This window comes from Sarcophilus harrisii, chromosome 4 (genome assembly GCF_902635505.1).
Source record: "Sarcophilus harrisii chromosome 4, mSarHar1.11, whole genome shotgun sequence".
In the NCBI taxonomy this organism is placed as follows: Eukaryota; Metazoa; Chordata; class Mammalia; order Dasyuromorphia; family Dasyuridae; genus Sarcophilus; species Sarcophilus harrisii.
Window position 1 is genome coordinate 297,369,829 of NC_045429.1, and position 20,957 is coordinate 297,390,785.

At 34.9% G+C, this 20,957-nt stretch overlaps 1 protein-coding gene across 1 annotated transcript in view; it reads right to left on the reverse strand.

The window, feature by feature from the left end:
- The window catches only part of DNAH9 (dynein axonemal heavy chain 9), a 479,597-nt gene that overhangs the window by 424,555 nt on the left and 34,085 nt on the right, over nucleotides 1-20,957 (reverse strand). Inside the window, exon 6 of the mRNA XM_031965533.1 lies at nucleotides 12,836-13,069. Within this exon, the coding sequence (XP_031821393.1) occupies nucleotides 12,836-13,069 (234 nt within the window). The remainder of the gene's footprint in view (nucleotides 1-12,835; nucleotides 13,070-20,957) is intronic.

A 20,957-nucleotide genomic window follows, 5' to 3' on the forward strand; every position in this document is an offset into this window, starting at 1 on the left:
CAGGTGAACTTAGAAAAACTTCGGGAAAGGTGTGTCTCATGTGTAAAAGGGAAATGTAATCCAGTGTCTGATCAAGCCAGTGGAAGGCTCTTAGCTACAGCATAGATCAGCAAACCAATATCCCAAGTTCCTGACTCTGTAGACCAGTGGCACAGCAAGCCAGCTTTGAAGCCTCTAGCCCCAAAACATCAGGCATATTACCAGCCCCAGACCCCAGGTGACCCCAGTATAATGGGCAAGCATCTGAGGTGCCAAAGCAGAAAATACAGTGACCAGACCCTCTTCTCAGTGAAAGAAGCTTGGGACAGTGCCCCCTGTAACTCAGGAGCAGAGCTCAACTTTAAAAAATGAACAAAAAGGGACTTCTGGCCAAGATGGCGGACAGGAGGCACATATCTGCTTAAACTCCACGTTTTCTCTCAGAATTTAATTCATGACAAGCCTTGGAATTAATGCTTGACTGAAAAAAAAAACAAATAATTACCAAGAGAAGACATTCTTGAAATTCACCAGAAAAGGTCTGTTTTTGCTTGAGGGTGTTTTAGATCAAGAACAGGCTGAGGGCAAGCAGCTCACAGCTGAGCAGACCTTAGTGGGGGTAGAGTGTGATCTCAGCTGTCTCTGTGGGGAGACCTTTACTACAGTATTGGATACTTTACCCTGGCAGCAAGCCAGTAGACAAGCAGAGAATCTAAATACACAGAGGATGAAGAATACAACCTCGAAAAGCTAGGGTCTCTGGAGACCTGGCCACACCCACCCACGGTGTCTCAGCATGCTCTCAGAGTCTCAGAGTCTCAGAGCACAGACGTAACACAGCCATTGCTGTCCTGCTAGTGCCTCACTGCTGCCCCCCACATTCTGTAGAGGAAGCTCGGTAACACCATAATCTCTCCCCCCCCCCCCCCCCCCCAAAAAAAGCAGATTCCATGTGTGATTTTTGTTTGTTTGTTTTTTGCTAGTTTGTCTTTGATCCTTCTCTGATAAAATGAGCAAAAAATTTAAATAGACCTTAACCACTGATATATTATATGGATAGAGAGCAGACTTTAAACCAGGGGTCCTCAAACTATGGCCTGTGGGTCAGATGCAGCCCACTGAGGACATTTATGTGGCCTGTCGGGTTATGGCAAAATCAGATCAGAAGTGATGTTCGACCTAATTTGCATTAGCAACACACACTTCTGGCACTGGGCTGAAGGGCAGAGACAGAATGTGAGATGATACTAAGGTGATGAGTTCCCAGGCCAGGGTGTGTGGTGTGGGGAAAGGAGAGAGATGTAGAAGACAGAGAACTGATGGCTCACAGCCTTGTATAGTAACGGCAGCCACCACAATAGACAGGTGCGGGGGATGTACAGTGCATGCTACACATGTCACACGGCCACTGCAAGGGGAATTCACTGCAACAGTGAAGGTTGGAAGCAGGAACAGGAAGAGCGGGAGAGAGAGTGTGGAAAATAGAGGCATCACAGAGCAGAGGCAGCTTGGAGGAAGTGAGGCATTGCAGTCTCTATGTCTCTGTGTGGGCAAAGTTATTGCTGGTATATTGTTTTTGTAGCACTGTATATATAGATATTGATATTTTACTAATAGCAATTTGGAAATAATGATGTGAAGAAAAAGAAAAATTGACTCAGAGTGTAGGATATTCAAAGAACACTGGACTTTTTCATGCAGTACAAGGAAAGAGCTGTATATCTGATATGCCAGACACTATATTCTGTGTTCAAAGAATATAATTTGCATGAACAATATGAAGCTCAACATAAAGATGAATATGACTGTTTGGTTGGAGAAGTGAGAAAAGATAAAATATTAAAACTGAAAAATACATTGACAACTCAGCAAAATACTTTTGTGAAGCAGAAGCAGCTAAATATTTCATCACTGTGAGCAAGTTTTGAAGTTGCCAAGCTAATAGCATGCACTAAATTAGTCCTCCTCATCAAACAAGGGAAGGAGGAAAACTTCTGCCATCTCCCCACAACTCAAAATCTGTTAGCGGAAAAACCGCTGATTGCATTCCCAAACAAAACATGTGTGGATTCACTGGAAAAATTGCACAAGGAATTCCAATTTAGATTTAAAGAGCTTCATCTCCATGAACAGGACATATAGCTTTTCTGTAACAGACACTGAAAATGTGAATACAATTTACCAAATGGAACTGGCTGAATTGCAGAATTGTGACTCTTTGAAAGACGCATTCAAGTCAAGCAGCCTTCATAATTTCTATGCACCTCTCCCCTCTGAGACATATCTTCAGTGAAGGAACCATGCACTCAAAATGGCAACCATCTTTGGCAGCACTTAGATCTGTGAACATACTTTTTCTAGAATGAAACATTTGAAATCTCCAACCAGAACAAGACTAACAGATACACACTTGCATCACTTGTTACAACTAGCAGTGACAAATATGGAACCAGACATTGACCATCTCATTAGCCAAAAGCAGGCCCAGATTAAAAGAGGAAGAAGTAAATAGACTAAACAGTCCCATTTTAGAAAAAGAAATAGAACAAGATATTAACCAACTCCCTAAGAAAAAATCCCCAGAACCAGATGGATTTACATGTGAATTCTACCAAACATTTAAAGAACAATTAACTCCAATGCTATATAAATTATTTGAAAAAATAGGGATTGAAGGAGTCCTACCAAATTCCTTTTACAACACAGACATGGTACTGATATCTAAACCAGGTAGATTGAAAACAGAGAAAGAAAATTATAAACCAATCTTCCTAATGAATATTGATGCTAAAATCTTAAATAAAATATTGACAAAAAGATTACAGAAAATCATCCCCAGGACATTTATACCAGAATGTGGGGCTGGTTCAATATTAGGAAAACTATTAGCATAATTGACTATACCAATAACCAAACTAACAAAAACCATATATGATCATTATAGATGCAGAAAAAGCATTTGATAAAATCCAACATGTATTCCTAATAAAAACACTTGAGAGGACAGAAATAAATGGACTTTTCCTTAAAATAGTCAGGAGCATATATTTAAAACCATCAATAAGTATTATATGCAATGGGGGAAAAACTGGAACCTTTCCCAGTAAGATCTGGAGTGAAGCAAGGTTGCCCATTATCACCATTATTATTCAATATTGTATTAGAAATGCTAGCCTTGGCAATAAGAGTTGAGAAAGAGATTAAAGGAATTAGAGTAGGTAATGAAGAAACCAAATTATTACTCTTTGCAAATGATATGATGGTATACTTGGAGAACCTCAGAGATTCTACTAAAAAACTATTAGAAATAATTCATAACTTTAGCAAAGTTGCAGGATACAAAATAAATCCCCATAAATCCTCAGCATTTTTATACATCACCAACAAAATCCAACAGCAAGAGATACAAAGAGAAATTCCATTCAAAATAACTGTCGACAGCATAAAATATTTGGCAATCTACCAAAGGAAAGTCAGGTATTATATGAGCAAAATTACAAAACATTTTCCACACAAATAAAGTCAGATTTTGGTTAGGCTGAGCGAATATAATAAAGATGACGGTATTAAGTAAACTAATCTATTTATTTAGTGCTATACCAATCAGACTCCCAAGAAACTATTTAGAAAAAATAACAACAAAATTCATACAGAAGAACAAAAGGTCGATAATTTCAAGAGAATTAATGAAAAAAAAATCAAATGGAGATGGCCTATGAATTAGAGGAACATAGGATAAGTTTCCCTTTCGACCTGTGGAGGAGGAACAAATTTGTGACCAAAGAAAAACTAGAGATCATTATTGATCGCAAAATAGAAAATTTTGATTACATCAAAGGATATGAACAGACAATTTTAGATGATGAAATTGAAACTATTTCCACTCATATGAAAGTGTTCCAAATCACTATTGATCAGAGAAATGCAAATTAAGACAACTCTGAGATACCACTACACACCTGTCAGATTGGCTAAGAGAATAGGAAAAAATAATGATGAATGTTGGAGGGGAAGCAGGAAAACTGGGACACTGATGCATTGTTGGTGGAATTGTGAACGAATCCAACCATTCTGGAGAGCAATCTGGAATTATGCCTAAAAAATTATCAAACTGTGCATACTCTTTGTTCTAGAAGTGCTCCTATTGGGCTTATATTCCAAAGAAATCTAAAGAATGGAAAGAGACTTGTATGTGCCAAAATGTTTGTGGCAGCCCTTTTTGTAGTGGCTAGAAACTAGAAAATGAATGGATGCCCATCAGTTGGAGAATGGTTGGGTAAATGGTGATTTATGAATGTTATGGAATATTATTGTTCTGTAAGAAAGGACCAGCAGGATGAATACAGAGAGGCTTGGAGAGACTTACATGAACTGATGCTAAGTGAAATGAGCAGAACCAGGAGATCATTATATACTTCAACAATGATACTGTATTGCACATGAAATTTTCTGTTTAATTCCAGTTTTTTTTCATTAAGTCTCTTACTTCATTGAAGATCTATTGCCTCGGGGGGCGGAGCCAAGATGGCGGAGAAGACACACTCGACTTTCTAAGCTCTTCTCTTACCCTCTTTATCAATATTATATCGAGCCTCAAAAATAGTCTTGACTGCTACAATTCGGAAAGATAAGAAGTAGAACAACTCACCTGCTCGAAGAAAAATCTGCAGTCTCGCCAAAAAGGTTGGTTCCGGGGCTAGGGGAGTCGGCGCAGACGGGGAGAGAAATTAGGTTCCGAGGAGAGTCTCAAAAGTGAAAGCACAGATCTCAGCACAAGTGCGCAGCCCCAACCCGCAGTACGGGGCTTCTCCTTGGGGCAGTTGTGATCCTGCACAGCAGGAGGACGCAGCCCGGGATAGCCTCCAATCTGCACAGTGGGGAGCTTGGCTTGGGGCCATAGAGCTTTTCCAGGGCCGATTTGCATTGGGCAGAGACACTGGGGCAGAGTTCCGGGTGGTCTGTGGTCTGCGCTCAGCTGCTAATACTCACAGTCCCACAAGAGGCTCTGGCCTGGGGCAGTGACACTTTCACCACTTAGTCTCTAGCCGAGGGCAATCGCTAACCCACTCAGCCCTACTAAGCCGTTTGATAGCTAGGCCAGTGCTGAACTACTCCCTGTTGGGAAGGGAAACCTCACCAGAGCACTCCCATACCTCGGAGCCGGAAATCGGTTTAAATCTTCCTGCTCTGCAGAGGAAGCTGAACCCCTTGCCTAGGAGACTCCACCCTAAAGGCTTTAAAACATGAATAAAAAGATGAAAAGAACCATCGACAGCTTCTATGCAGAAAAGAGCAGGTCAGCAAACCTGAAGAGACCTCAAACAGCAAAAATGCATCAGACTGTCCTCCTTACATAATGCTTCATAGAAGAGACCATTAAAAGTCTCAAAAGAGAGTTAGAAGATAAATGGGGAAAGGAAAGAGAAGCCTTACAAGAGAGCAACAACTTCCTGAAATACGAATTGGAAAAGTTAAAATTCCAGGAAGTGCAAATTATGAATTGGAAAAAAAAAAAATCACAGGAAAGTAAGAATTGTGAATTGGAAAAAATAAAGAATTCACTAGAAAGTAGGATCCGTGAATTGGAAAAGACAAAGAACTCGCAAGAAAGTAGGATCCGTGAATTGAAAAAAAAATAATCACTAAAAAAAAAAAAATTAGTGAAATGGAAAAAATTCACAGACCAAAACAAACATTAAAACTCAATTGGACATATACAAAAGAAGTAAAAAAGCTAATGAAGAAAATAATTTTAAAAATTAGAACTGAACAAATTGAAACTAATGATGCATCGAGACAGCAAGAATCAGTCAAGCAAAACAAAAATGACAAACTGGAAAAACCATGAATTATCTACTTGTTAAAACGACAGACTTGGAAAATAGATCTAGGAGAGATAATCTGAGGATTATTGGACTCTTCCGAAAACTATGATGAAAAAAGAGCCTAGATACTATTTTACAAGAAATCATCAAAGAGAACTGCCCAGATGTAATAGAATCAGAAGGTAAAATAGGCATTGAAAGAATTCATCGAACACCTTCTGAAAGAAACCCTAAAATAAAAACCCCAAGGAATATTGTGGCAAAATTTCAGAACTATCAGATTAAGGAAAAAAAATTTACAAGCAGCCAAAAAAAAACCATTTAAATACCGAGGTGCCACAATATAGATCACCCAAGATCTGGCTGCCCTACATTAAAGGAAAGAAGGGCCTGAATATGATATTCGAAAGGCACAAGAACTTGGGATGCAGCCAAGAATAAACTACCCAGCTAAGATGAGCATTTTCTTCCAGGGAAGAAGATGGACATTTAATGAAACAAATGAATTCCATTTGTTTCTGAAGAAAAAACCAGAATTAAACAAAAAATTTGATCTCCAAGAATAGAACTCAAGAGATGCAGAAAGGTAAAATAACTTGAGAATTGTATTTCGTTGTGGATATACAAAAAAAATACATGTAAAATTTGATTGTACTGACAAAACATAAAAAAGGGAAGTAAATATGGAAAAGGGATGATGGCAGAATAAGGTGGGAAGGAGGGATAAAAAGAGGGAAACCACATCCCACAAAGAGGCTAAGGAAACTTATCATATCTGAGGGAATTTAGAGAGGGGAGGAACATTGTGTGAATCTTACTCTCATCAGAGTTGGCTCAAAGAAAAATAATTGACATTTGTTTTAGAGAAAATTCTCCTCTGCCTCATTAAAAACGGGGAGAGGAAAAGGGAAAAGAAAAGAGTAATAAGGGAAGGAAGGGGAAAGACTCAAAGGGGGAGGGAGGATTATAAAGAGGATAAGTATCGTGATACAAGAGGGGCATAAGTTTAAGGCAAGGGAAAGAGGGTTGGGGAGGGAAGAATAAGAAAGCACAATCTGGGGTTATTAGGATGGCAGGAAATACAGATTTAGTAATTCTAACCGTAAATGTGAATGGGATGAACTCCCCATAAAGAGGAGGCAGATAGCAGACTGGATCAAAAGTCAGAACCTCACAACATGTTGTTTACAAGAAACACATTTAAAGCAGGGGATACATATAGAGTAAAGGTAAAGGCTGGAGCAAAATCTATTATGCTTCAGGTGAAGTCAAAAGTTAGGGTAGCTATCCTATCTCAGATCAAGCAAAGTAAAATTGATCTAATTAAAAGAGATAAGGAAGGAAACTACATCCTGCTAAAGGGTAGCATAAACAACGAAGCAATATCAATATTAAACATATATGCACCAAGTGGTATGGTACTCAGCTTCCTAAAGGAGAAGTTAAGAGAGTTGCAAGAAGAAATAGACAACAAAACTGTAATAGTAGGAGATCTCAACCTTGCACTCTCAGAATTAGACAAATCAAACCACAAAACAAATAAGAAAGAAATTAAAGAAGTAAATAGAATATTAGAAAAATTAGGTATGTTGGATCTTTGGAGAAAATTGAATGGAGATAGAAGGAATATACTTTCTTCCAGCAGTTCATGGAACCTATTCAAAAATTGACCATATATTAGGACATAAAGACCTCAAAATTAAATGCAAGAAAGCAGAAATAGTAAATGCTTTCTTTTCAGATCATGATGCAATAAAAACTACATTCAACAAAAAATTAGGGGGAAATAGACCAAAAAGTAATTGGAAACTAAACAATCTCATCTTAAAGAATGATTGGGTGAAGCAGCAAATTATAGATACAATTAATAATTTCACCAAGATAATGACAATGATGAGACATCATACCAAAATTTGTGGGATGCAGCCAAAGCGGTAATAAGAGGGAATTTTATATCCTTAGAGGCTTACTTGAATAAAACAGAGAAAGAAAAAATTAATAAATTGGGCTTGCAACTAAAAAAACTAAAAAAAGACCAAATTAAAAACCCCCAATCAAATACTAAATTGGAAATTCTAAAATTAACAGGAGAAATTAAAAATATTGAAAGTAAAAAATCTATTGAACTAATTAATAAAACTAAGAGTTGGTTCTATGAAAAGCCAATAAAATAGATAAGCCTTTGGTAAATCTGATTGAAAAAGGAGGAGAAAATGAAATTAGTAGTCTTAAAATGAAAAGGAGAACTTCACCAATGAAGAGGAAATTAGAGAAATAATAAGGAGTTATTTTGCTCAACTTTATGCCAATAAATTTGATAACCTAAGTGAAATGGATGACTACCTCCAAAAATATAGACTTCCCAGACTAACAGAGGAGGAAGTAAATTGCTTGAATAGTCCCATTTCAGAAAAGGAAATAGAACAGGCAATTAAACAACTCCCTAAGAAAAAATCCCCAGGACCAGATGGATTTTACATGTGAATTTTAAAAACATTTAAAGAACAATTGGCCCCAATGATATAAATTATTTGATAAAATAGGGAATGAAGGAGTCCTACCAAATTCCTTCTATGACACAGACATGGTACTGATACCTAAACCAGGTAGGCTGAAAACAGAGAAAGAAAATTATAGACCAATCTCCCTAATGAATATTGATGCTAAAATCTTAAATAAGATATTAGCAAAAAGACTACAGAAAATCATCTCCAAGATAATACACTATGATCAAGTAGGATTTATACAGGAATGCAGGGCTGGTTCAATATTAGGAAAACTATTAATATAATTGGCCATATTAATAACCAAATTAACAAAACCATATGATCATCTCAATAGATGCAGAAAAGCATTTGATAAAATCCAACATCCATTCCTATTAAAACACTTGAGAGTATAGGAATAAATGGACTTTCCTAAAATAATCAGCAGCATCTATTTAAACCATCAGTAAGCATCATATAGTAATGGAGACAACTGCAACCATTCCTAATAAGATCTGGAGTGAAACAAGGTTGCCTACTATCACCGTTATATTTAATATTGTATTAGAAACGCTAGCTATAGCAATAAGAGCTGAGAAAGAGATTAAAGGAATAAGAATAGGCAATGAGGAAGCCAAATTATTACTCTTTGCCGATGACATGATGGTATACTTAGAGAACCCCAGAGATTCTGCTAAAAAGTTATTAGAAATAATCCACAACTTTAGCAAAGTTGTTGGTTATAAAATAAACCCACATAAGTCATCAGCATTCTTATATATCACTAACAAAATCCAACAGTCAGAGTTACAAAGAGAAATTCCATTTAAAGTAACTACTGATAATATAAAATATTTAGGAATCTATCTGCCAAGGGAAAATCAGAAACTTTATGAGCAAAATTACAGACCACTTTTCACACAAATTAAGTCAGATCTATTCAATTGGAAAATATTAAATGCTCTTGGATAGGTTGAGCAAATATAATAAAGATAACAATACTACCTAAACTAATCTATTTATTAGCACTATACAAATCAGATTCTCCAAAAACTATTTTAATGGCCTAGAAAAAATAACAACAAAATTCATATGGAAAAACAAAAGGTCAAGAATTTCAAGGAATTAATGAAAAAAAATCAAATGATGGTGGCTTAGCTGTACCAGATCTAAAATTATATTATAGAGCAGCAGTTACCAAAACTATTTGGTATTGGCTAAGGAATAGATTAGTTGATCAGTGGAATAGATTAGGTTCAAGGGATAAAACAGTCAACAAATATAGCAACCTAGTCTTTGATAAACCCAAAGATCCCAGCTTTGGGATAAGAACTACTGTTTGATAAAAATTGCTGGGAAAATTGGAAACTAATATGGCAGAAACTAGGCACTGATCCATACTTAACGCCGTACACCAAGATAAGGTCAAAATGGGTTCATGACCTAGGCATAAAGAATGAAATCATTAATTAATTAGAGGAACATAGGATAGTTTACCTCTCAGACCTGTGGAAGGGGAAGGTCTTATGACAAAGCAGAACTAGAGATCATTACTGATCACAAAATAGAAAATTTTGATTATACTAAACTGAAAAGTTTTGTACAAACAAAACTAATGCAGACAAGATTAGAAGGGAAGATAAACTGGGAAAATATTTTACAGTCAAAGGTTCTGATAAAGGCCTCATTTCCAAAATATATAGAGAATTAACTCTAATTTATAAAATCGCTCATTCTCCAATTGAAAAATGGTCAAAGGATATGAACAGACAATTCTCAGATGAAGAAATTGAAACTATTTCTAGTCATATGAAAAGATGCTCCAAGTCATATTAATCAGAGAAATGCAAATTAAGACAACTCTAAGATACTACTACACACCCGTCAGATTGGCTAAGATGACAGGAAAATAATGATGATTGTTGGAGGGGATGTGGGAAAACTGGGACATTGATTCATTGTTGGTGGAGTTGTGAAGGAATCCAAACCATTTTGGAGAGTAGTTTGAACTATGCTCAAAAAGTTATCAAACTGTGCATACCCTTTGATCCAGCAGTGTTACTACTGGGATTATATCCCAAAGAGATTATAAAGAAGGGAAAGGGACCTGTATGTGCACGAATGTTTGTGGCGCCCCTTTTTGTAGTGGCTAGAAACTGAAACTGAATGGATGTCCATCAGTTGGAGAATGGCTGAATAAATTGTGGTATATGAAAATTATGGAATATTACTGTTCTGTAAGAAATGACCAACAGGATGATTTCAGAAAGGCCTGGAGAGACTTACACGAACTGATGCTGAGTGAAATGAGCAGGACCAGAGATCATTATATACTTCAACAACAATACTAGATGATGACCAGTTCTGATGGATCAGGCCATCCTCAGCAACAAGATCAACCAAATCATTTCTAATGGAGCAGTAATGAACTGAACTAGCTATGCCAGAAAAGAATTTGGGAGATGACTAAAACCATTACATTGAATTCCAATCCCTATATTTATGCACACCTGCATTTTTGATTTCTTCACAAACTAATTGTACAATAATTCAGAGTCTGATTCTTTTGTACAGCAAAATAATGTTTTGGCATGTATACTTATTGTATCTAAGTTATATTTTAATATATTTAACATCTACTGGTCATCCTGCCATTTAGGGAGGTGGGGGGTAGAGGTGAAAATTGGAACAAGAGGTTTGGCAATTGTTAATGCTGTAAAGTTACCCATGTATATATCCTGTAAATAAAAGGCTATTAAATTAAAAAAAAAAAAAAAGAAGATCTATTGCCTCCCCTGAAAGATGATGTTCAATATCACTGGATAGTTAATTCTTGGTGTAACTCTAGATCCTTTGCCTTCTGAAATATGTATTCCAAATCCTCTAATCCTTTATTATAGAAGCTGCCAGATCCTGAGTAATTCTGATTGTTGCTCCTTGATATTTGAATTCTTTTTTTCTGGCAGCTTTCAGTATTTTTTTCCTTGAGTTTGTAGTTATGGAATTTTGAAACAATGTTTCTTGGGGTTTTCCTTGTGGGATCTCTTTCTGAAGGTGATTGATAGACTCTTTTTATGAGTATTCCCTCCTGTTTCTAGAATTTTTCTTGATGATCTCTTGAACTACGCTATCGAGGATCTTTTTTTTTTTTTTTGTTTGTTTTTTTTTTGGTTATGGCTTTCAGATAGGACAATGATTTTTAAATTGTCTCTTCTGGATCTATTTTCCAGGCTGGCTGTTTTTTCAATGAGATACTTCACATTTTCTTCCTTCTTTTTTTCTTTTTTTTTCCTTTTTTTTAGTTTGATTGACTGATTCTTGCTGTCTCACAGAGTTATTAGCTTTCATTTGCCTCGTTCTAATTTAATGTGGCATAACTTTTTTCCATTTGGTTAATTTTACTTTTAAAGGAGTTGTTTTCTTCAGACAATTTTTTCCTTCCTTTTCCAAGCTGTTGACTGTTTCATATGTACCTCTTATTTCTTCTGTCTCTGTCTCTCTCTCTGTCTTTGCTTCTGTCTTTCTCTCTTGCTCTCTTTCTCTGTCTCTGTTTTTGTCTTTCTGTTCATGTCTCTGTCTTTGTCTCTCTGTTTCTGTCTCTCTCTCTCTCTCTCTCTCTCTCTCTCTCTCTCACACACACACACACACACACACACACGTTTGTCCTTTAAAGACTTATTCAGATTCACTCTTCCCTATCCTTTTTGTCTGTTTCTAAAACAGACGTCTTTTATCTCTAGCCTTCTCCACAAAAATTTAAAATTTTATAGTGCTAGATAGACCTGAAAATCATTTCTAAATACCTCATTGCCCTCGTACATTATCACAATTCTGAAACTTGATCCTAAAGCACCCTCTCACTTGTATTTTATTTTCAAGCTGAAAGTCCCAGCTGCAAATTTATACAACTAACCTATCAAACAGCTCTGTTAAATAGGTAGAATCCAAGGGATTGGTTCAATCATAGGCAAAGTCTTTTGCTTTCATAGCTGTGTGGTATCCAGTCATTTCAGTTATGTCCAACCCTTTGTGACTTCATTGGGGTTTTCTTGGCAAAGATAATGTAGTGATTTACCATTTACTCTTCGTTTTACAGATGATGAAATCACATGGGGTTTAATTGTCTTGTTTAGGGTCACACAATTACTAAATTATGAGGCCAGAATTGAACTTATGAAAATGTATTCTTGATTCCTGATTCCAAGCTTCACTGTTCTATCCACTGAGCTACCTAGTTGTCTATACTAGTATATCAGCTGCAATTAAATTTGTTGGCAAGTCAAGAACATATCAAATAAAAGTAACTCTACTTTCACATATTGTACATTACTCAACTTTTTAAGTGTTAATATCTATATAATATCTATGAACCTCTTTAGTTGAATTGTGTTTTCAAGGTAATAACTATTTTATGATAATGAATAAATTTATATATTTATTGAGCAGCTATTACATATTCTTCCAAATAGAAGTTACTTGCAAATTATTTTTCTAAAAAGTTGTGTATTCTTTCCTTATTTAACTGGGATCTTGATTAGTACTCACCTCTATCATCTTGAGTCTTCTAAGGAAGCCATTCATTCGCACAAAGACCATAGAAGAATTGAAATTCCATTCCCTGACCTCATGTTCCTGCTTGAAGTAAGTCTTAAGATTATCCCTTCTGTCTTTAAACATCTCTTTGAAAAAGTTAAAGATGTCCTTTACCACCTGTATTTTTCTCTGACTCTCTTCTATCTCACCTTTCAGGAGATCTTCTGGGCTAAGATAAATGCATGCCTGTAATGACAAAAGGTAAACATTAAATCACCAACTTGCAAGGACATATTTTGTTATATTTTTCTGACACAAATGCATATAAAATACTTTTCTAGATTATCATTCTACCTTCAACACCACTGCTCACTGAAGAAGTAAGGTCTTCAAGCAGGAGGATGAACTACTATTTCTGAAAGGCAAAAGCTGTCTCAGTTTTGTCTTCAGTGTTCTCATGCAGAAGCCTCCAAATAAGTTTTTTTCAACCATTTTTATTTTTTATTTTTTGTGGAGGCAATTGGGATTATGTGACTTGCCCAAGGTCACACAGCTAGGAAGTGTTTAAGTATCTGAGGCCACATTTGAACTCAGGTCCTCCTGACTTCAGGGTTGATGCTCTATCCACTATGCCACCTAGCTGTGCCCATTACCATTTTTAAAAGAAATTTTAGTCAGTAAAAATTAATCAACACAAGGAGAAATCAAATTATTCTAAAAACTGTCTCAACTTGCAAACACTTTTTTATTATAGCTTTTTATTGACAAAACATATGCATGGGTAATTTTTCAACACTGACCCTTGCAAAAACTGTTCCAACTTTTCCCCTCCTTCCCTGCACCCCTTCCCCTAGATGGCAGGTAGTCCAATATATGTTAAACATGTCAAAGTATATGTTAAATACAATATATGTATACATATTTCTATAGTTATCTTGTTGAACAAGAAAGATCGGATTTAGAAAGAAGATAAAAATAACCTGGGAAGAAAAACAAAAATGCAAGCAAACAACAACAAAGAATGCAAATGCTATGTTGTGGTCCACACTCATTTCCCAATGTTCTTTTGCTGGATGTAGCTGGTTCTGTTCATCACTGATCAATTGGAACTGATTTGGATATTCTCATTGCCAAAGATAGCCACTTCCATCAGAACTGATCCTCATATAGTATTGTTGTTGGAGTGTTGGTTCTGCTTCTCACTTCAGTGAACATCAGTTCATGTAAGTCTCTCCAAGCTTCTCTGTATTCATCCTCCTAGTCATTTCTTACAGAACAATAATATTCCATAACATTCATATACCACAAATTACTCAGTCATTCTCCAATTGATGGGCATTTATTTAATTTCCATTTTCTAGTCACCAGAAAAAGGGCTGCCACAAACATTTTAGCTCATGAAGGTCCCTTTCCCTTTTTAATATCTCTTTGGGATATAAAACCAGTAGCAACACTACTGGATCAAAGTGTATGCACAGTTTGATAACTTTTTGAGTATACTTAAAAATTCCTCTCCAGAATGGAGGGATCTGTTCACAACTCCACCAATAATCCATTCATGTCCCAGTGTTCCCACATCCTCTCCAACATTCTTCATTATCTTTTCCTGTCATTTTAGCCAATCTGACAGCTGTGCAGTGGTATCTCAGAGTTGTCTTAATTTGCATTTCTCTGATCAATAATGATTTGGAACACCTTTTCATATGAGTAGAAATAGTTTCAATTTCATTATCTAAAAACCATCTGTTCATATCCTTTGACCATTTATCAATTGGAGAATGGCTTGATTTCTTATAAATTAGAGTCAATTCTCTATAAATTTTGGAATGAGGCCTTTATCACAACCCTTAATTGTAAAAAAAATGTTTTACCAGTTTCTTGCTCCCTTCTAATTTTGTTTGCATTAGTTTTGTTTGTACAAAGGATTTTTAATTGATGTAAGCAAAATTATCTGTTTTGTGATCAATAATAATATCTAGTTCTTCTTTGGTCACAAATTCCTTCCTCCTCCACAGGTCTGAGAGGTAAACTATCCTATGTCCTTCTGATTTATTTATAATCTCATCTTTATGCCTAAATCATGAACCCATTTTGATCTTATTTTGGTATATGGTGCTAAGTGTAGGTCAATGCCTCGTTTCTGCCATACTAATTTCAAATATTCCCAGTAGTCAAATACTGTTGGGGTCTTTGGGTTTGTCAAATACTAGATTGCTATAGTTATTGACTATTTTGTCCTATGAACCTAACCTATTTCACCGATCAACTTGTCTATTTCTTAGCCAATAACAAATTGTTTTGGTGACCATTGCTTTCTAATATAGTTTTAGATCAGGTACAGCTAGACCACTTTTACTTGATTTTTTTTCATTAGTCCCCGTGAAATTCTTGACCTTTTGTTCTTCCAGATGAATTTTTTTGTTATTTTTTCCTAGGTTATTAAAATAGTTTCTTGGGAGTCTGATTGGTATAGTACTAAACAAATAATTAGTTTACTTAGTTCTGTCATCTATATTATATTTGCTTGACCTATCCAAGAGCACGTAATATTTTTCCAATTGTTTAGAGTTGACTTTATTTATGTGGAAATTGTTTTGGAGTTTTGTTCATGTAGTTCCTGACTTTCTTTTGGCAGATAGATTCCCAAATATTTTATACTATAGACAGTTATTTTAAATGGAATTTCTCTTTGTATCTCTTGCTGTTGGATTTTGTTCATGGTGTATAAAAATGCTGAGGATTTATGTGGATTTCTTTTATATATATCCTGCAACTTTTCTAAAGTTGTGGATTATTTCTAATAGCTTTTTTGTAGAATATCTTGGGTTCTGTAAATATGCCATCATATCATCTGCAAAGAGTAATAATTTGGTTTCCTCTTTATCTACTCTAATTCCTTTTATCTCTTTTTCATCTCTTATTGCCAAAGCTAGCATTTTAAATATAATATTGAATAGTAATGGTCATAATGTGCTTTTTCATTCCTGATTTTATTGGGAGTAGTTCCAGTTTATCACCACTACATATGCTTACTGACAATTTTAAATAGATGCTCCTGACTATTTTAAGGAAAAGTCCATTTATTCCTATACTCTAGTATTTTTTAATAGGAATGGGTGTTGGATTTTATCAAATGCAGTTTCTGCATCTATTGAGATGATTGTATAAGGTTTTTGTTAATTTGGTTATTGATATAGTCAATTATGTTCACAGTTTTCCTAATATTGAATCAGCTCTGCATTCCTGGTATAAATCTTACTTAGTCATGATGTATTATCGTGGAGATGATTTTCTGAAATCTTTTTGCTAAGATTTTATTTAAAAATTTTGCATCAATATTCATTAGGGAGATTGGCCTATAATTTTCTTTCTCTGTTTTCATCATACCTGGTTTAGGTATTGGTATCATGTCTGTGTAATAAAAGGAATTTGGTAGGACTCCTTTATTCTCTATTTTCTCAAATAATTTATGTAGCATTGGAGTTAATTATTCTTTAAATGTTTGGTTGAATTCACATGTAAATCCATCTGGTCCTTGGGATTTTTTCTTAGGGAGTTACTTAATAGCTTGTTCTATTTCTTTTTCTAAAATGGGACTATTTAATCGATTTACTTCTTCCTCTGTTAATCTGAGCAACTTATATTTTTGAAGGTATTGATCCATTTTATTTAAGTTATCCAATTTATTGGCATAAAGTTGGCCAAAGTAACTCCTAATTATTGTTCTAATTTTCTCTTCATTAGTGGCAAGTTCTCCCTTTTCATTTTTAGGACTAACAATTTGATTCTCCTCTTTCCTTTGTCTAACTTACTAAAGGTTTATCTATTTTGTTGTTTTTTTTTTTTTCATAAAAACAACTCTTAGTTTTATTAATTCAATGTTTTTTTTACTTTCAATTTTATTAATTTCTCTTTTTATTTTTAGAATTTCCATTTTAGTGTTTAACTGGGGGGTTTTGATTTGCTTTTTCTAGCTTTTTTAGTAGCAAGACTAATTCATTGATTTTCTCTTTCTCTATTTAATGCAAGTAGGCCTTTAGAGGTATAAAATTTCCCCTTAATCCTCCTTTGGCTGCATCCCACACATTTTAGCATGTTGTCTCATTATTGTCATTCTCTTGGGTGAAATTATTAATTGTGTCTATGATTTGCTGTTTCACCAAATCATTCTTTAGGATGAGATTAGTTAGTTTCCATTTCCCTTGGCTTTTTATTGAATGTTATATTGCATGTGATTTTTATTGCATTGTGATCTGAAAAGGATGCATTTACTATTTTTTCCTTTTTGTATTTGAATTTGAGGTCTTTATGTCCTAATATATGGTCAGTTTTTGTATAGGTTCCATGAACTGCCAAGAAGAAAGTGTAATCCTTTCTGCCTGCCTTCAGTTTTCTCCAAAGAGCTATCATGCTCAACTTTTCTAGTGTTCTATTTAACTCTTTAACTTCTTATTTATTTTGTGGTTTGATTTATCTAGTTCTGAGAGTGCAAGGTTGAGATCTCCCACTTTTATAATTTTGCTGTCTATTTCTTTTTGCAGCTCTCTTAATTTTTCTTTTAAGAATTTAGATGCTACAATACTTGGTATATATATGTTTAATATTGATTTTGCTTCATTATCTATGCTACCCTTTAGCAAGATATAGTGCCCTTCCTTATCTCTTTTAATTAGATCAATTTTTGCTTTTGCTTGATCTGAGATCAGGATGCCTACCCATGCTTTTTTTACTTCACCTGAAGCATAGTAGATTCTGCTCCACCCTTTTACCTTTACTCTGTACATATCAAGTGCTTCAAGTGTGTTTCCTGTAAACAACATATTGTAGGATTCTGGTGTTTATTCCAGTCTGCTATCTGCCTCTGCTTTATGGGGGAGTTTACCCCATTCATATTTATAGTTAAAATGACTAATTCTGTATTTTCTGCCATTTTGTTAACTCCAGATTATGCTTTTCTCTTTCCTTTCCTCCTTGCCCCCCTCCTAAGTATTAAACTTATGAGCATCACTTGCCTCACGCAGCCCTTCCTTTTTAGGATCCCTCCCCCCTTAAAATCGCTTCCCTTTTCTTAAACCTTTCCTCTATAATTTCTTTAATCCCTTCTATTTAGTCTACTCCTTCCCCTTTCACTTTTTCCCTCCTACTTTTCAATGAGATGGCAGAAGTTTCTCTGTAAATCGATTATGTCTAATATTTTCCCTTTGAGCTAATTCTGATAAGAGTAAGATTCACACTATGTTCATTCCCCTCCATTCTTTCCCTCAGATATAATAGGTTTCCTTTGCCTTTTTGTAATACCTCCATTTTTCCTTTTCTCTGTTACAATTTCCTTTCTACCTCTAGATCCTTTTTTATATTATAACAGTAAAGCCAAATTATACAAGTACTCTTTATATATATTACTAATAGAAATACAGTTCTCAAGAGTTCTTTTTACCTTTTTATGCTTCTCTTGGGTCCTATATTTTTCCTTTTCTCTGTTACAATTTCCTTTCTACCTCTAGATCCTTTTTTATATTATAACAGTAAAGCCAAATTATACAAGTACTCTTTATATATATTACTAATAGAAATACAGTTCTCAAGAGTTCTTTTTACCTTTTTATGCTTCTCTTGAGTCCTATATTTGGAAATCAAACTTTTTGTTTAACTCTGGTTTTTTCATTAGAAATAAATGGAATTCACCTATTTAACTGAATGTCCATCTTCTTCCCTTGGAAGAAAATGCTCACTTTGGCTGGGTAAGTTATTCTTGCCTGCATACCAAGTTCCTTTGCTTTTTGGAATATCAGGTTCCAGGGCCTTTAATCCTTTATTGCTAGATCCTGAGTAATTCTTATTGTGGCTCCTTAAATTAAAAGCAATTTAAATTGCTTTTTTTCTAGTTTCTTGTAATATTTTTTTCCTTGGTCTGATAGTTCTGGAATTTAACCACAATATTTCTTGGAGTTTTGATTTTGGGATCTCTTTCAGTAGGTAATTGATGAATTCTTTCAATGTCTATTTTACCTTCTGTTTCTATTATATCTCAGCATTTCTCTTTGATGATTTCCGGAAAATAGTATCTAGACTCGTTTTTTCATCATGATTTTCAGGGAGTCCAAAATTCCTTAGATTATCACTTCTAGGTATGCTGTTTTCCCAAGTAAGTATTTAATATTTTTTTCATTTTTTTTTGGTTTTGCTTGACTGATTATTGTCGGTCAAAAACAAGAATTGTTGTCTCCTTGAGTCATTCATTTCTATTTGTTCAATTCTGATTTTTTTTTACTTTTTTTAAATAACTTTTTATTGACAGAACCCATGCCAGGGTAATTTTTTACACATTATCCCTTGCACTCACTTCTGTTGCAATTTTTCCCCTCCCTCCCTCCACCCCCTCCTCCAGATGTCAAGCAGTCCTATACATATTAAATAGGTTACAGTAGATCTTAGATATAATATATGTGTGCAGAACCAAACAGTTCTCTTGTTGTTCAGGGAGAATTGGATTTAGAAGGTATAAATAACCCAGGAAGAAAAACAAAAATGCAAGCAGTTTACATACATTTCCTAGTGTTCTTTCTTTGGGTGTAACTGCTTATGTCCATCCTTTATCAATTGAAACTGAGGTAGATCTTCTCTTTGTCGAAGAAATCCACTTCCATCAGAATACATCTTCATACAGTATTGTTGTTGAGGTATATAATGATCTCCTGGTTCTGCTCATTTCACTCAGCATCACTTCATGTAAGTCTCGCCAATCCTTTCTGTATTCATTCTGCTGGTCGTTACTTACAGAACAATAATATTCCATAACATTCATATATCACAAACATTTTGGCATATACAGGGCCTTTCCCTTCTTTAGTATCTCTTTGGGGTATAAGCCCAGTAGAAACACTGCTGGATCACAGGGTATGCACAGTTTGATAACTTTTTGAGTATAGTCCAAATTGCTCTCCAGAATGGCTGGATGTGTTCACAATTCCACCAATAATGTATCAGTGTCCCTGTTTTCCCACATCCCCTCCAACATTCTGTGTTATCTTTTCCTGTCATTCTAGCCAATCTGACAGGTGTGTAGTGGTATCTCAGAGTTGTCTTAATTTGCATTTCTCTGATGAATAGTGATTTGGAACATTCTTTCATATAAGTGGTAATAGTTTCAATTTCATCATCTGAAAATTGTCTATTCATATCCTTTGACCATTTATCAATTGGAGAATGGCTTGATTTCTTATAAATTAGAATCAATTCTCTATATATTTTGGAAATGAGTCCTTTATCAGAACCTTTGGCTGTTAAACATGTTTTCCCAGTTTATTCTTTCCCTTCTAATCTTGCCTGCATTAGTTTTGTTTGTACAAAAACTTTTCAATTTGATATAATCAAAATTTTCTATTTTGTAGTCAGTAGTGATCTCTATTTCTTCTTTAGTCATAAATTCCTTCTTCTTCCGCAGGTCTGAAAGGTAAACTATCCTATGTTCTTCCAGTTTATTTATAATCTCATTCTTTATGTCTAGATCATGAACCCATTTTGACCTTATCTTGGTGTACGGTGTAAAGTGTGGGTCAATGCCTAGTTTCTGCCATACTAATTTCCAAATTTCCCAGCAATTTTTGTCAAATAATGCATTCTTATGCCAAAAATTGGGGTCTTTGGGTTTGTCAAACACTAGACAATTAAAGTTATTGGCTGTTTTGTCCTTTAAACCTAACCTATTCCATTGATCAACTAGTGTATTTCTTAGCCAATACCAGATGGTTTTAGTAACCACTGCTTTATAATATAATTTTAGATCTGGTACAGCTAGGCCACCTTCATTTGATTTTTTTCCCATTAATTCCCTTGCAATTCTTGACCTTTTTTTTTCCATATGAACTTTGTTGTTATTTTTTCTAGGTCATCAAAATAGTTTTTTGGGAGTCTGATTGGTATAGCGCTAAATAAATAGATTAGTTTAGATAGTATTGTCATCTTTATTTGTTGGAATCTTTACAAAGTGTTAAGCCATTAGAGTTGATAGAAACAATAATTATCTAATTTAGCATGGTTCAATATGATTGATTTGATCTTAAAAGGAGATATTTGGGGCCAGAACTTGAAACAAGGTACTAAGTACAACTGATAGAAACGATGCTTGTGTTCA